At 39.5% G+C, this 15,538-nt stretch overlaps 1 protein-coding gene across 1 annotated transcript in view; it reads left to right on the top strand.

Annotated features, from left to right (window-relative positions):
• mical3a (microtubule associated monooxygenase, calponin and LIM domain containing 3a) overlaps positions 1-15,538 on the top strand; it is a 188,851-nt gene that overhangs the window by 121,395 nt on the left and 51,918 nt on the right. The window contains 9 exon segments of the mRNA XM_034177077.1: positions 1,692-1,802; positions 3,375-3,431; positions 3,647-3,760; positions 3,906-4,010; positions 4,394-4,507; positions 5,451-5,555; positions 7,901-8,087; positions 13,003-13,097; positions 14,933-15,026. Coding sequence (XP_034032968.1) covers positions 1,692-1,802; positions 3,375-3,431; positions 3,647-3,760; positions 3,906-4,010; positions 4,394-4,507; positions 5,451-5,555; positions 7,901-8,087; positions 13,003-13,097; positions 14,933-15,026 — 982 coding nt within the window.

Here is a 15,538-nt window from a genome sequence, read left to right as displayed (position 1 = left end):
AATTATGGAATCATGAAAAACAAAAGAACGCTCCAACACATCACTAGTATTTTGTTGCACCACCTCTGGCTTTTATAACAGCTTGCAGTCTCTGAGGCATGGACTTAATGAGTGACAAACAGTACTCTTCATCAATCTGGCTCCAACTTTCTCTGATTGCTGTTGCCAGATCAGCTTTGCAGGTTGGAGCCTTGTCATGGACCATTTTCTTCATCTTCCACCAAAGATTTTCAATTGGATTAAGATCCGGACTATTTGCAGGCCATGACATAGACCCTATGTGTCTTTTTGCAAGGAATGTTTTCACAGTTTTTGCTCTATGGCAAGATGCATTATCATCTTGAGAAATGATTTCATCATCCCCAAACATCCTTTCAATTGATGGGATAAGAAAAGTGTCCAAAATATCAACATAAACTTGTGCATTTATTGATGATGTAATGACAGCCATCTCCCCAGTGCCTTTACCTGACATGCAGCCCCATATCATCAATGACTATGGAAATTTACATGTTCTCTTCAGGCAGTCATCTTTATAAATCTCATTGGAACGGCACCAAACAAAAGTTCCAGCATCATCACCTTGCCCAATACAGATTTGAGATTCATCACTGAATATGACTTTCATCCAGTCATCCACAGTCCACGATTGCTTTTCCTTAGCCCATTGTAACCTTGTTTTTTTCTGTTTAGGTGTTAATGATGGCTTTCGTTTAGCTTTTCTGTATGTAAATCCCATTTCCTTTAGGCGGTTTCTTACAGTTCGGTCACAGACGTTGACTCCAGTTTCCTCCCATTTGTTCCTCATTTGTTTTGTTGTGCTTTTTCGATTTTTGAGACATATTGCTTTAAGTTTTCTGTCTTGACGCTTTGATGTCTTCCTTGGTCTACCTGTATGTTTGCCTTTAACAACCTTCCCATGTTGTTTGTATTTGGTCCAGAGTTTAGACATAGCTGACTGTGAACCACCACCATTTTTGCAACATTGCATGATGATTTACCCTCTTTTAAGAGTTTGATAATCCTCTCCTTTGTTTCAATTGACATCTCTCCAAGGTGTGATCACTCCTTTTTTTTTTATGCAGACTAATGAGCAGATCTGATTTGATGCAGGTGTTAGTTTTGGGGATGAAAATTAACAGGGTGATTCCATAATTTATTCCTCAGAATTGAGTGAGTCCATATTTTTTTCCCTCTGCTTGGCTTAAAAAAGTACTCGTTACTGACTGCCACATTTTTTTTTTCCTGATTTCTTATAGTGTTTCTTAAAGCCAGAAAGTTGCTATTTGAAATGACTTTAGTTTTGTGTCATGTCTGTGATCTGCTTTTTATCTACAAAATTAAACAACTGAATGAACATCCTCCGAGGCCGGTGATTCCATAATTTTTGCCAGGGGTTGTAGGTTAGAAGACTTTATTTGTAGGATTTTTGTCTACAGTACTGAATGTCACCACCATGTGGTCTCACTCTGTTCCTGCACATGCTTTCTTTTTTCACACTCGTGCTTTTTTTGTGTGGGCTCCTTTCTCATCTCCACACCTGTCTGTTTTCATCTAAATGATCTCTTCTGACATTAATTGAAGGCTATGCTGCGATTTGTGTTCCACCTTCGCCAGCGGCTGATCACTGATATCAAAATCTGATCTCTTCTGAATCTCTTGTTCCTGTCCCTCGCCTGTCATCTCTCAAGGCAAGAAGTGGGACACACAATCTGCCAAGTTCAAGCTCTCGGAGCTGCCCTAAGAAAACCATTCTGCTTCCTTCCTCCTGTTCCACCTCATCGCTCTCACTTCACACAGAGGTGACACACACGTTACCATATCTGTTTCTCTGTCTGTCTGTCCGTCCTTAAAGTCATGACAAATCCATCTAGTGTGCCTCAGTATTTATCTCTGTGTTACTAGTGCTGTTCTGATATAGACTGTACCGGTGTGTTTGGGGCTGGTCAAAGTTGTCTACTACTAAACGTTACACAATTTATGTGGGTTGTTTATGATTAAATTTAGCAAGTGAATCCAGTGTCTATAAAAAGTGCTTATCCCCTTGGGCTTTTACATGTTTCTTATTTTTATGACAATTTTAATTTCTCTGTATAAACCAATAAAAAACATATTTTAATCATTTTTTTGTGCAAACGTTTCTTAAAATATATTGTCACTTTATCAACATTAAATGTATAAACATGATCTAATTTAACTAAAAATACGAAAAGAATTAATTGTGCTTTTTTCTTTTCTGACACACCTAAATCATTACTTATAAAGTAAAACTGTTGGGTTTAAAGAAGTTAGGAGATGGACAGAAGAAAATTACCAAGTGACTGAATTTCCCTTGGTGTTCAGTTTAGTGATTTGTAGAAATGGAACATGTGAGGGAAGCTGCCAAAGGAGTTTTTATTTGTTTTCATTAAAGTGACATATACATTTAAAATGAACATGTGACACTAGACAGATACCTAACATATTACATCATAGCTTCTGTTTCTATAATAATATAACCATATTTAAAGCTTAGCCTACTAGCTATAATTTAATTTTACTACTAGTCTACAGACTAAGTATACATATACTACAATCTTCTCCTGTATTAATATTTTAGTATTAATATTTAGGTTTTAGAAGCTTACTCCTATAATTTTATATAATAACCATATTTCTTGTATATGTTGTTTATTACCCTTATTATGTAAATATCACTTATTTACATGAATTCTGTTTTCTTATTATATGCCTTATGATATATTATTATATGTCCATTTTCTTGAGCCGCTTGGGTGGGTAGGGAGAGTTCCCATGGGATAAAAAAAGCTTTTCAACCTACCATCCCTGATTCTCAAGACCAGGCACCTAGTGGCTCTACTTTACTCTGTTCTACTCTTCTATTCTACTCTTCCTTTTTTAGATATTTAGATATAACTTAGTATACACTAGTAGAGTTCTACCTTAGAAATGGAATATATTCTAGAAGACATACCTTACTGAATTTTCATATAAAAGTACAAGAGGGCAAGCATTTTGAGCTGTGGTAATATTAAGTTAGTTAATTGGTCTTTTTAAAAGAGAAAAGTTGTGTGAGTGCCCCCTAATGCAAATAGATAAATAGATAATTCTCCTATTATCCCAAAGTGATGTATGTCGTGCTTCTACTTTATTGAAAAATAGTTTTCTTGTGAGGACAGTGTGTCGCTGTGAGAGGCGTGGCTTGTTTTCATGCTGAAGTGTGTAGTGTTGGTTTATGGCGCCTTGTAATTAAAGACTCGGGGAGGCAATAGTGTGGAGCGCCAACTTAAGGTTGTGCCCCGTTATAAATTCTGCACTGCGCTCCAACACAACAGTTGACGAGTCCTCTTTGTATGCTTGTTTCTGCCCTCAAGCATTTGGTTAAAGGTGGAGAGGAAGCTGAATATGACCAGACACCTGTGAAATGTGGGGTACTGTAAACCGTTGACAGAACAAATTTGTTTTCGGCTTTGCACCGCTGACCCTCTTACGTGTGTTTGTGTCTGTGTGATTGGCACTTTTTAATGAGCTAATGGTTGCAGAAACAGATTTATGTACATAACGGCCTGCCAAAGAGGCGTGGCTTATCAGGCCGTCAGCACAACCTTATTCAGCTTCAAGTCTCAAAACACAGCTTCCTCAACAGGATCGGCAGCATCTGCACCTGACTGACCCGGACCCCATTCACATACCCAGTATACAGGAGAGGGCTGACTGCCTAATCTCCAAGTTTAAGGACAAACCCAACAGACCACCAAAGGTGAACACTGTGCATGACCAGTTTGTGGGAATGCTCTTTGTGGTGGTGTGCATCATTTCATTTGGTTGTTTGCGTGGCATCGTGCATACGAGATACGAGGTCTAATTCCCTCTCTCAACCATCTTTTTTTCTTTCCTCCCTGGAGCCAAGGAAAAAGCCGTCCCGTTTCTTTTTGCAGCAGTGGTACTTGTCTCGAGGTCTGACTGAAAGTCCTGCTTCGCCTGTGTCCTCTCCTGAATCTCACAGAAAGGTTAGAGTTTTCTTGTGGAGACTGAAGAGCTTCATCTGCGGTTGTACTGAGACCTAAACTAAGCTTTTATTTTGAGAATAAACCTCTTATATTTGTAAGTTATTTCTTTTTGTCCTTTTCATGTTTATTGTGCTTGGTGTAGGTGTGAGGTTTCATACATAACTGCAGGCCTTTGCTTCCATAGTTTACTCACTCTGGTTCATGTTACTGTAGGAGAGCATCAATTAGAGGTTGCCAGCTAGAAATATAAATGCTGACTAACTGCTCATCTCGGGCTTTCACCGCTGTGACAAGCTGCATGAAAGCTCTATGTTTTTGGAAAACCATATTGGAGGGAAAACAGGTTTTCCTCAGGACTGATTAAATGAAGTATTTCTCTGCAGGAGTCACCAAAGCCTGTGTGTTCTGATGACCAAACACCCATATATGTGCTTAGTATTCAGGAGAGGGCTAAACAACTTGCCTCTCAGTTGGAGGACAAGCCAGCCAGACCACAGGTGACACTTCCTCTAAGCACAGACAGCTGTCTATCCGTCTGTTATCCATGTCCACAATGTTACAAGGATGCATCCAGGTTCCGTAACTTGAGTCATTGTAGGCATAAATAAAAATGCAGTAGACTTCAAAAGCTTCCAATAGTGATGCACATGTCAGGGTTTTTTAACATCTGCACCCACCTAACCCATCAGGACCAACCAAACCTCAAAAATATGTCCTAATTACTGACCCAACCTAAAATGCAATCCATATCATTGAGGTAGAATATGTTTGCTTATTTTGTCACAATTTTTTAAAGGATAGAAAGTGGTACACACAAAAAGGATTTGCTTAGTAATTGTAGGTTTAGCCACTTATACTGTGTTACGGTGCGCAATGGTAAACTGGTACTGGGTGTTAATGAGGACGAAAGGTGGACAGCAAGCAGTGGATTAGTCAAGTGTTGAGAATCAGTCTGGTTTAATCAGCTAAATGTGAATAATTTGTGATATTAAAGGAATTAAACTACAACCTCAGAAAAAGTTAACTTTTCAACTGCCATCAGATCTGGGGCTTCCTGTTTTAATATGATGCTATGCAAAATGCTGTACTGGCATTGAAAAATGACTGTGCCGTACGTCGTCACCTACAGTGTACCATTCTAGAAGTTCTGCTACGATGACCTGTTTTTCTTCCGCCAACATATGAGTCCAGCATAAATGCAGATAGTATCGAGCTGCACAGAACACACCATCTTGTGCGTACGTATGTGTGAGACGGGCATTTGTTTTCATAATAGACAATTCACCTCCCCCAGTTTGTGGGAATGTAGGGATATGCAGTTCTTTAAAATCTTCTGGTATATCATCATGTTGCTTCTCTTATGTTAACTGTGTTTTTTTTTCTGCTTTTCAATTACCGTTTCCTTTAATCTCACTTTGTGTGTCTGCATTTGATTTGGAGCCTAAGAAAAAGCCCTCAAAGTTTTATATGGAACAGTGGCACCTGGCTCGAGCCCAGCTCCTCCCTGAACCTCCTCCCCTCTCCTCCTCTCCTACAAGGAGACAGGTAGACTTCCCGTTCTGAGAGGAAATGCAGAGTGGTCACACTAACACTTGCACTTTGTTAAGAGCCTTGCTTGACTTAAATTCGGATGGCCTGTGGTGCTTAAAGATGCTCCACCCTGTTGTTTTTGTTTCATCTGTATGTGGGTGGATAATCAGTGGTGTGAATGATTTCTGTTTGAGCAAATAGCAAAATGTTGTACCTAAGCTAATGGAAGTTAAGTTGGTAGAGGACCTTTTCATATGAGATTTCTTACTGGATTCTGTAACTAACTCACATGAAGAATCCTCTGTAGATTTTTTTTTTTTTTTTGACCATCATACTTATTTATTGGTTCATCGCACAAAGTGTGATTTGTGCATGTGTGTGTGTTGGGAAGTATGAATATGTGCATGTGTAAAGAATCTTGTGTTGTCTTTATTAACGGTGTAACATAGTGCTGAAACACTCAACACAATAACCAATTCGGTACTTTAAAGTTTCCCATAATGCCCCTGGCAGCCCCCTGTGCTTCCCAGAATTCACGCGGTGCCAACAGCGTTCCAGCATCCCACAGCGCATGTAAACATTGACTAACGAGGACTTGGATGGCGTTGATGCAGCGAATTCACGAGTGATTATGATGACACGTTCTCCCAAGTTGAGAGGGGTATCTAGAGGAGGTGTGGCACCAGTGATGGACTTCTGCTGTGCCGCGATGTTGTCTAGTTCATACTTCACGACGTTTGTTTACATTGTGTCCTGAACCGGAACTCTGCTGAAGCTGACCTCTCGCGTGAGTCACAGACTGCGAGACGGCGCAATATTCACAACTGCGAAACACCAAATGTGTAGAATAATTTGTAATTTTTCATGAAATAAATACTCAATTTTGAGCTGTTGCAGCTACAATGTGGATTTTTTTTTAACAGATTTTTGCAATTTTGTTACATAAGTTATGCTGTTTAAACTACAGGAAAACCAGTTAAATGTTACTTTAAATCATATGCTTTCTTGTTTTTCATCTGGCCACAAATGGTTCTAAAACAACAGTATTTTTTTTTTAACTGTTTTTAAATTGATGTGCATGAAAGACTAATATAAAGTTTAAATTTAAAAAATGGTTGTCAAAGCAATTGGATTTTAGTCTAATGATCTGAAAATGTTCGACATTTTTTAGAGACTCAAAGATTAATTGTTAAAGTTGACAAATTAATCCAAAATTCAAGTCATGGTTGAGTGCAGCTCGAGTGTGACTTTACAGCAACAGATACGGTTTCATCTATTATGTTGTTGATCATTCTGTTCACTTTTAAGATTTTTTTCTTTTATCTTCTTCTGCATGATGCACTTTAATAACTTTGTATTTAATGAGGGTTTTACAATCATTATTGAAATGACCAAGATGGTGGTGCAAGCTTGTTAGCTGGATTGCCTTCCAAACTGAAGGTCTCCCATTCAAGCCCACCTCTGCCTCACTCAGCATGTACATTTGAAGTTGAGTGAGGAAGCATATCTTGTGTTAAACGTGTGATAATTCAGCATGCAGACACCCCCCCCCCCCCCCCCCCCCCTTCCTGGTGGGGCCGAAAGAAATTATTTCGATGAGTGATATCACAAAATCCATGCTGTTCTTTTTCACATAGAAGCACCCTGGAAATGATCTCTATTGCTTGATCATCAGAGGAAATTATTTGTGTAATTTGTGCTGCCACACATTTGCATTCGTGATCAAACCAGCATGGAAATGTCCTTGTTTGATGTTGTCCTTTTAAACATAGTTGATCATGAATGCCCTCTGTTTAAGCTTTTTTTTTTTTTTTGCTAAAAAATTAAACAAAGCCCTTGCTCAATCACCTCATTTTGTAATTTTGTTTTCTATTTTTCACTCCTCATTTTTGTTTTATTTTCTGTATCTTTCCTCTTAACACTGTTGATACCGCTATATAAGGATGTACACAGGAGGTGTCAGCTCATTGGCTAAGCAGAAAGCCAATTGGCTTCAGTCTCAGGATGACCCCAGGCACTTGCCTGAAAAGGTGGAGGTGGTAAGCATGCTGTCCTTAGGCTGCACAAATCAGAACGTCTTGTAGTGTTTTACACTGCAGTCAACATTTAACCTTTTGTCTACTTCTCTTATCTGTAGAAAGTGTTTGCTTAGTGGGTTAATGACAGTTCAGGTTTATAGGTGTTTGTATGTGAATTTGAGTGTTGAGTCTTCACCTGCTGTTGGATAACCATAGTTTTAAAGTTCCCTACTTATTCTAAACCTGAAACACAACTCCAGTGATCTGATATGAGCTTCATGGGTCCTCGTAATTTTCAAATGTCGTCTCCTCTTTCTGATTGAGCATTCTGTGTTTCTACAGGGTTCTCTCCGAAAAGAGTTTCCTGTCAACATCGGAGGCAGCGACGTTTGCTTCTTCTGTCGAAAGCGTGTTTACGTCATGGAGCGACTGAGTGCAGAAGGGAAGTTCTTTCATCGCAGCTGCTTCAAGTGCGACTATTGTGGCACCACACTACGGCTCTCCTCTTACGCCTTTGATGTGGAGGATGGTAAGGCTGACATTTTGGCATCACTGGTCTGTCATCTCTTAAACAGTCATCATTGTTCAAGAAGCAGGAACCAGTCCATATATGTCCATTTGTCCATTTGTTCACACTTGCAGTTCAAATCACATTTTGTTGCATATGATTTAAATCTGAAATCACTGATTGATTGTCAACATATATAGCAAGTGACCAGATCTGTGTGGTAATCCTCATTTAGTGGTGTCCAAAAAATGAGGTGGGCTTCATAGATAATTGGCAAAGCTTCTGGGGAAAACCTGGTCTTGTTAGGAGAGACGGCATCCATCCCACTTTGGATGGAGCAGCTCTCATTTCTAGAAATCTGGCCAATTTTCTTAAATCCTCCAAACCGTGACTATCCAGGGTTGGGACCAGGAAGCAGAGTTGTAGTCTTACACACCTCTCTGCAGCTTCTCTCCCCCTGCCATCCCCTCATTACCCCATCCCCGTAGAGACGGTGCCTGCTCCCAGACCACCAACAACCAGCAAAAATCTATTTAAGCATAAAAATTCAAAAAGAAAAAATAATATAGCACCTTCAACTGCACCACAGACTAAAACAGTTAAATGTGGTCTATTAAACATTAGGTCTCTCTCTTCTAAGTCCCTGTTGGTAAATGATATAATAATTGATCAACATATTGATTTATTCTGCCTAACAGAAACCTGGTTACAGCAGGATGAATATGTTAGTTTAAATGAGTCAACACCCCCGAGTCACACTAACTGTCAGAATGCTCGTAGCACGGGCCGAGGAGGAGGATTAGCAGCAATCTTCCATTCCAGCTTATTAATTAATCAAAAACCCAGACAGAGCTTTAATTCATTTGAAAGCTTGTCTCTTAGTCTTGTCCATCCAAATTGGAAGTCCCAAAAAACAGTTTTATTTGTTATTATCTATCGTCCACCTGGTCGTTACTGTGAGTTTCTCTGTGAATTTTCAGACCTTTTGTCTGACTTAGTGCTTAGCTCAGATAAGATAATTATAGTGGGCGATTTTAACATCCACACAGATGCTGAGAATGACAGCCTCAACAGTGCATTTAATCTATTATTAGACTCTATTGGCTTTGCTCAAAAAGTAAATGAGTCCACCCACCACTTTAATCATATCTTAGATCTTGTTCTGACTTATGGTATGGAAATAGAAGACTTAACAGTATTCCCTGAAAACTCCCTTCTGTCTGATCATTTCTTAATAACATTTACATTTACTCTGATGGACTACCCAGCAGTGGGGAATAAGTTTCATTACACTAGAAGTCTTTCAGAAAGCGCTGTAACTAGGTTTAAGGATATGATTCCTTCTTTATGTTCTCTAATGCCATATACCAACACAGTGCAGAGTAGCTACCTAAACTCTGTAAGGGAGATAGAGTATCTCGTCAATAGTTTTACATCCTCATTGAAGACAACTTTGGATGCTGTAGCTCCTCTGAAAAAGAGAGCTTTAAATCAGAAGTGCCTGACTCTGTGGTATAACTCACAAACTCGCAGCTTAAAGCAGATAACCCGTAAGTTGGAGAGGAAATGGCGTCTCACTAATTTAGAAGATCTTCACTTAGCCTGGAAAAAGAGTCTGTTGCTCTATAAAAAAGCCCTCCGTAAAGCTAGGACATCTTTCTACTCATCACTAATTGAAGAAAATAAGAACAACCCCAGGTTTCTTTTCAGCACTGTAGCCAGGCTGACAAAGAGTCAGAGCTCTATTGAGCTGAGTATTCCATTAACTTTAACTAGTAATGACTTCATGACTTTCTTTGCTAACAAAATTTTAACTATTAGAGAAAAAATTACTCATAACCATCCCAAAGACGTATCGTTATCTTTGGCTGCTTTCAGTGATGCCGGTATTTGGTTAGACTCTTTCTCTCCGATTGTTCTGTCTGAGTTATTTTCATTAGTTACTTCATCCAAACCATCAACATGTTTATTAGACCCCATTCCTACCAGGCTGCTCAAGGAAGCCCTACCATTATTTAATGCTTCGATCTTAAATATGATCAATCTATCTTTGTTAGTTGGCTATGTACCACAGGCTTTTAAGGTGGCAGTAATTAAACCATTACTTAAAAAGCCATCACTTGACCCAGCTATCTTAGCTAATTATAGGCCAATCTCCAACCTTCCTTTTCTCTCAAAAATTCTTGAAAGGGTAGTTGTAAAACAGCTAACTGATCATCTGCAGAGGAATGGTCTATTTGAAGAGTTTCAGTCAGGTTTTAGAATTCATCATAGTACAGAAACAGCATTAGTGAAGGTTACAAATGATCTTCTTATGGCCTCGGACAGTGGACTCGTCTCTGTGCTTGTTCTGTTGGACCTCAGTGCTGCTTTTGATACTGTTGACCATAAAATTTTATTACAGAGATTAGAGCATGCCATAGGTATTAAAGGCACTGCGCTGCGGTGGTTTGAATCATATTTATCTAATAGATTACAATTTGTTCATGTAAATGGGGAATCTTCTTCACAGACTAAAGTTAATTATGGAGTTCCACAAGGTTCTGTGCTAGGACCAATTTTATTCACTTTATGCATGCTTCCCTTAGGCAGTATTATTAGACGGTATTGCTTAAATTTTCATTGTTACGCAGATGATACCCAGCTTTATCTATCCATGAAGCCAGAGGACACACACCAATTAGCTAAACTGCAGGATTGTCTTACAGACATAAAGACATGGATGACCTCTAATTTCCTGCTTTTAAACTCAGATAAAACTGAAGTTATTGTACTTGGCCCCACAAATCTTAGAAACATGGTGTCTAACCAGATCCTTACTCTGAATGGCATTACCCTGACCTCTAGTAATACTGTGAGAAATCTTGGAGTCATTTTTGATCAGGATATGTCATTCAAAGCGCATATTAAACAAATATGTAGGACTGCTTTTTTGCATTTACGCAATATCTCTAAAATCAGAAAGGTCTTGTCTCAGAGTGATGCTGAAAAACTAATTCATGCATTTATTTCCTCTAGGCTGGACTATTGTAATTCATTATTATCAGGTTGTCCTAAAAGTTCCCTAAAAAGCCTTCAGTTAATTCAAAATGCTGCAGCTAGAGTACTGACGGGGACTAGAAGGAGAGAGCATATCTCACCCATATTGGCCTCTCTTCATTGGCTTCCTGTTAATTCTAGAATAGAATTTAAAATTCTTCTTCTTACTTATAAGGTTTTGAATAATCAGGTCCCATCTTATCTTAGGGACCTCGTAGTACCATATCACCCCAATAGAGCGCTTCGCTCTCAGACTGCAGGCTTACTTGTAGTTCCTAGGGTTTGTAAGAGTAGAATGGGAGGCAGAGCCTTCAGCTTTCAGGCTCCTCTCCTGTGGAACCAGCTCCCAATTCAGATCAGGGAGACAGACACCCTCTCTACTTTTAAGATTAGGCTTAAAACTTTCCTTTTTGCTAAAGCTTATAGTTAGGGCTGGATCAGGTGACCCTGAACCATCCCTTAGTTATGCTGCTATAGACGTAAACTGCTGGGGGGTTCCCATGATGCACTGTTTCTTTCTCTTTTTGCTCTGTATGCACCACTCTGCATTTAATCATTAGTGATCGATCTCTGCTCCCCTCCACAGCATGTCTTTTTCCTTGTTCTCTCCCTCAGCCCCAACCAGTCCCAGCAGAAGACTGCCCCTCCCTGAGCCTGGTTCTGCTGGAGGTTTCTTCCTGTTAAAAGGGAGTTTTTCCTTCCCACTGTAGCCAAGTGCTTGCTCACAGGGGGTCGTTTTGACCGTTGGGGTTTTACATAATTATTGTATGGCCTTGCCTTACAATATAAAGCGCCTTGGGGCAACTGTTTGTTGTGATTTGGCGCTATATAAAAAAATTGATTGATTGATTGATTGATTTACCTCTTATCCACATTGTTTGCTATAGTAATAATATAGCAAGCACAGGGTTTGTGGAGTGGCATATTTGTGGAAATATAAAGAAAACAGAGTATCAACTTTATCTCTTGGTCAGTCTTGCTCCGCTTTTGTATACCAGTGCAGTACCAGACCTACTCACACCATGTGTCTAAAGCATGACTGACCCAGAATGCATCCCTCTATTATTAAGCTGGACACACTGCAAGTGTCACATTGGTCACATGCAGCAGCCACCTTCCACTGTTGTGTTGCTGCTCAGTCTTTCCACTTCATTCGTCTGTGATAATGACTTTTATTCCAAACTTTGTGTCTTCTGTGACTGTTTTTTGGACACGATTTTATAGGTTAGTTTAGGCTTTTGCGCATGCGCTCTCGCACATTTTACACTTGTTTGTTTACCTGAATAATGGCTGTCATGTGACAACACATCCCCAACACTGCATGTCAAATGTTTTGTTTTTTCTTTTTTTTTGGAACAGGTTTAAATTTGACGTACGTAGGGAGCAATTATGAGTGGAGTGCAATAACTGGACGTAGGTTAGAGTACAGCTCCACTGAACTTAAAGTGGCATTAAAAGTCACAGACTTAACAAAATGTTGCAAAAATGTTATTTGACTGCAATTTCAAATCACCTACAAATGAGGCTTAAAATGGATTTGGAAAAAGCAGGTTTCATGCAGTTTTTAAAATTAATTTATTTTTAACTATTCTGACGTGGGATCAAGTTCAAATCGGACATGCATATAAATCTGTTTTTACTGGCAGTTCTGAACAAAACCTCTGACTTGAGAAGAAGTAGTGGGCAAGTGTAAAACAGGTACAGCAGTGGGATAAGAGTTGGACTAGTAATATGTAGAGCTGTTAGATTTTCTTCTTCTCTTCTAAAGCAGTCAGATATACATTTTATGGATGAATAGTTTCTGCTGTAATATTTGCTGTTGCTGTAGGTTTACGTAGCTGACAGTCTGCACTATGATGCAACCTTGTTTTCTGATTTGGTCTGTTTTTATTCTCAGGAAAATTTTACTGCAAACCACATTACTGTTACCGTCTGTCTGGCTATGGCCAGAGAAAGAGGCCTGCTCCTTCCCCCGCTCCAGTACTAGCTAAGGTACATGCTGTCATTTATTATATCAAAAGGATATGATCCCCACCACCAAACACAAAATCAAATTTTGCCCAATCTCAAATGTTATTTGCTCTGTAGACATATGGCTGCCCACAATCCTGATCTGTGTTCGATTAAACTTTGTTGTATTTTGCACTTCATAATAAAGTAAACCCCAGACAGTAGCGCAGCTGAATACCTGCATAAATGATAGAACATTGCACTTTTTAAACTTGAGAAACTGGCAAAAAGATTGTAGTTCCTTTCAGTCAGAGGGTTGAGGTGCAGCCGTAGTTACTGCAGTATGAGATACCAAGGATACCTGTGAATGACTACTTGCCCCACCTGTGGTTCTGTAAACTAGCCGGAGCCTTTTGGAGAACATGTACAGTAGTGTTCAGAATAATAGTAGTGCTATGTGACTAAAAAGATTAGTCCAGGTTTTGAGTATATTTCTTATTGTTACATGGGAAACAAGGTACCAGTAGATTCAGTAGATTCTCACAAATCCAACAAGACCAAGCATTCATGATATGCACACTCTTAAGGCTATGAAATTGGGCTATTAGTAAAAAAACGTAGAAAGGGGGTGTTCACAATAATAGTAGTGTGGCATTCAGTCAGTTTTGTGGAACAAACAGGTGTGAATCAGGTGTCCCCTATTTAAGGATGAAGCCAGCACCTGTTGAACATGCTTTTCTCTTTGAAAGCCTGAGGAAAATGGGACTTTCAAGACATTGTTCAGAAGAACAGCGTAGTTTGATTAAAAAGTTGATTGGAGAGGGGAAAACCTATACGCAGGTGCAAAAAATTATAGGCTGTTCATCTACAATGATCTCCAATGCTTTAAAATGGACAAAAAAACCAGAGACGTGTGGAAGAAAATGGAAAACAACCATCAAAATGGATAGAAGAATAACCAGAATGGCAAAGGCTCACCCATTGATCAGCTCCAGGATGAACAAAGACAGTCTGGAGTTACCTGTAAGTGCTGTGACAGTTAGAAGACGCCTGTGTGAAGCTAATTTATTTGCAAGAATCCCCCGCAAAGTCCCTCTGTTAAATAAAAGACATGTGCAGAAGAGGTTACAATTTGCCAAAGAACACATCAACTGGCCTAAAGAGAAATGGAGGAATATTTTGTGGACTGATGAGAGTAAAATTGTTCTTTTTGGGTCCAAGGGCCGCATACAGTTTGTGAGACGACCCCCAAACTCTGAATTCAAGCCACAGTTCACAGTGAGGACAGTGAAGCATGGTGGTGCAAGCATCATGATATGGGCATGTTTCTCCTACTATGGTGTTGGACCTATATATCGCATACCAGGTATCATGGATCAGTTTGGATATGTCAAAATACTTGAAGAGGTCATGTTGCCTTATGCTGAAGAGGACATACCCTTGAAATGGGTGTTTCAACAAGACAATGACCCCAAACACACTAATAAACGAGCAAAATCATGAAAAACTGTGGTTATACAACTAAATGCTAGTTTAGTAATTCACAGGATTGCTAAAAAAGCAGTTTGAACATAATAGTTTTGAGTTTGTAGTGTCAACAGCAGATGCTACTATTATTGTGAACACCCCTGGATTAATCTATTTAGTCACATAGCACTACTATTATTATGAACACTACTGTATGTCTGAGTAATAATGGTTAATGCAAAAATTTCCTCCTCCATCTGAGAAAACAAAACAAAACATTTTTTGGCATTAGCCATTACTACCCCAACTGAAGTATACAATCTCTGAGTACCCTTGTAGTTTTATACAGCTCTTGTCATTTGTGTCTCCCAACACTATTCTGGGGGTAACATTTGTTTCTCAACTCTCAGGAGAACCAAGCACCTCAAAGTCCCACAGCAACTGTTGATGCCCCAGCAAGGGCGATGGCGTCTACACCCCCCTCAGCCGATCACCCACCCTCAGGTACCCCACTTTCCTCTCTTGCTGTGGTGGCTGTGCCTTGCCGTCTGGCCGCGGGTGTGGGAGTGTCTCTGCGTACCCTCTGCCGCACGTTCTCCTGGACCTGCCATCAAGTGTCACAGAACCCTTTAGACTTCCCCTTCCTGTGTACCTACTGCATCTACCTCTTCTGCTGTTTCACCATCAATGTCCTGCTCAACCTCCTCTAGCATGACTTTTATTCCTTCCTTTTGTCCTTTTTATTTTTTTTAAAGACTTTGCCAAAAAAATTTGTCCATGGGATTGTATAGATTTAGCAGTCATGTTTTTTTTTAAATTTGACTCAATGAATGAATGCTTTATTTCTGTAAGATGCAGCATTACTTATGTTCAAGTTTCTGTCACTTTAAATGATGATTAATTAGTCCAGGCTAACTGCTCTGTCTACAATCTTAACTCTTTTTTCTTTCCTCCTTGGCTTGGAAATTAATAAGTTGGGCAAAGATTGGAGCTCAGTTTGTACTACAGTCTTAATC

This window comes from Thalassophryne amazonica, chromosome 8 (genome assembly GCF_902500255.1).
Source record: "Thalassophryne amazonica chromosome 8, fThaAma1.1, whole genome shotgun sequence".
Lineage (NCBI taxonomy): Eukaryota > Metazoa > Chordata > Actinopteri > Batrachoidiformes > Batrachoididae > Thalassophryne > Thalassophryne amazonica.
This window is presented reverse-complemented; position numbering and strand designations above follow the sequence as displayed.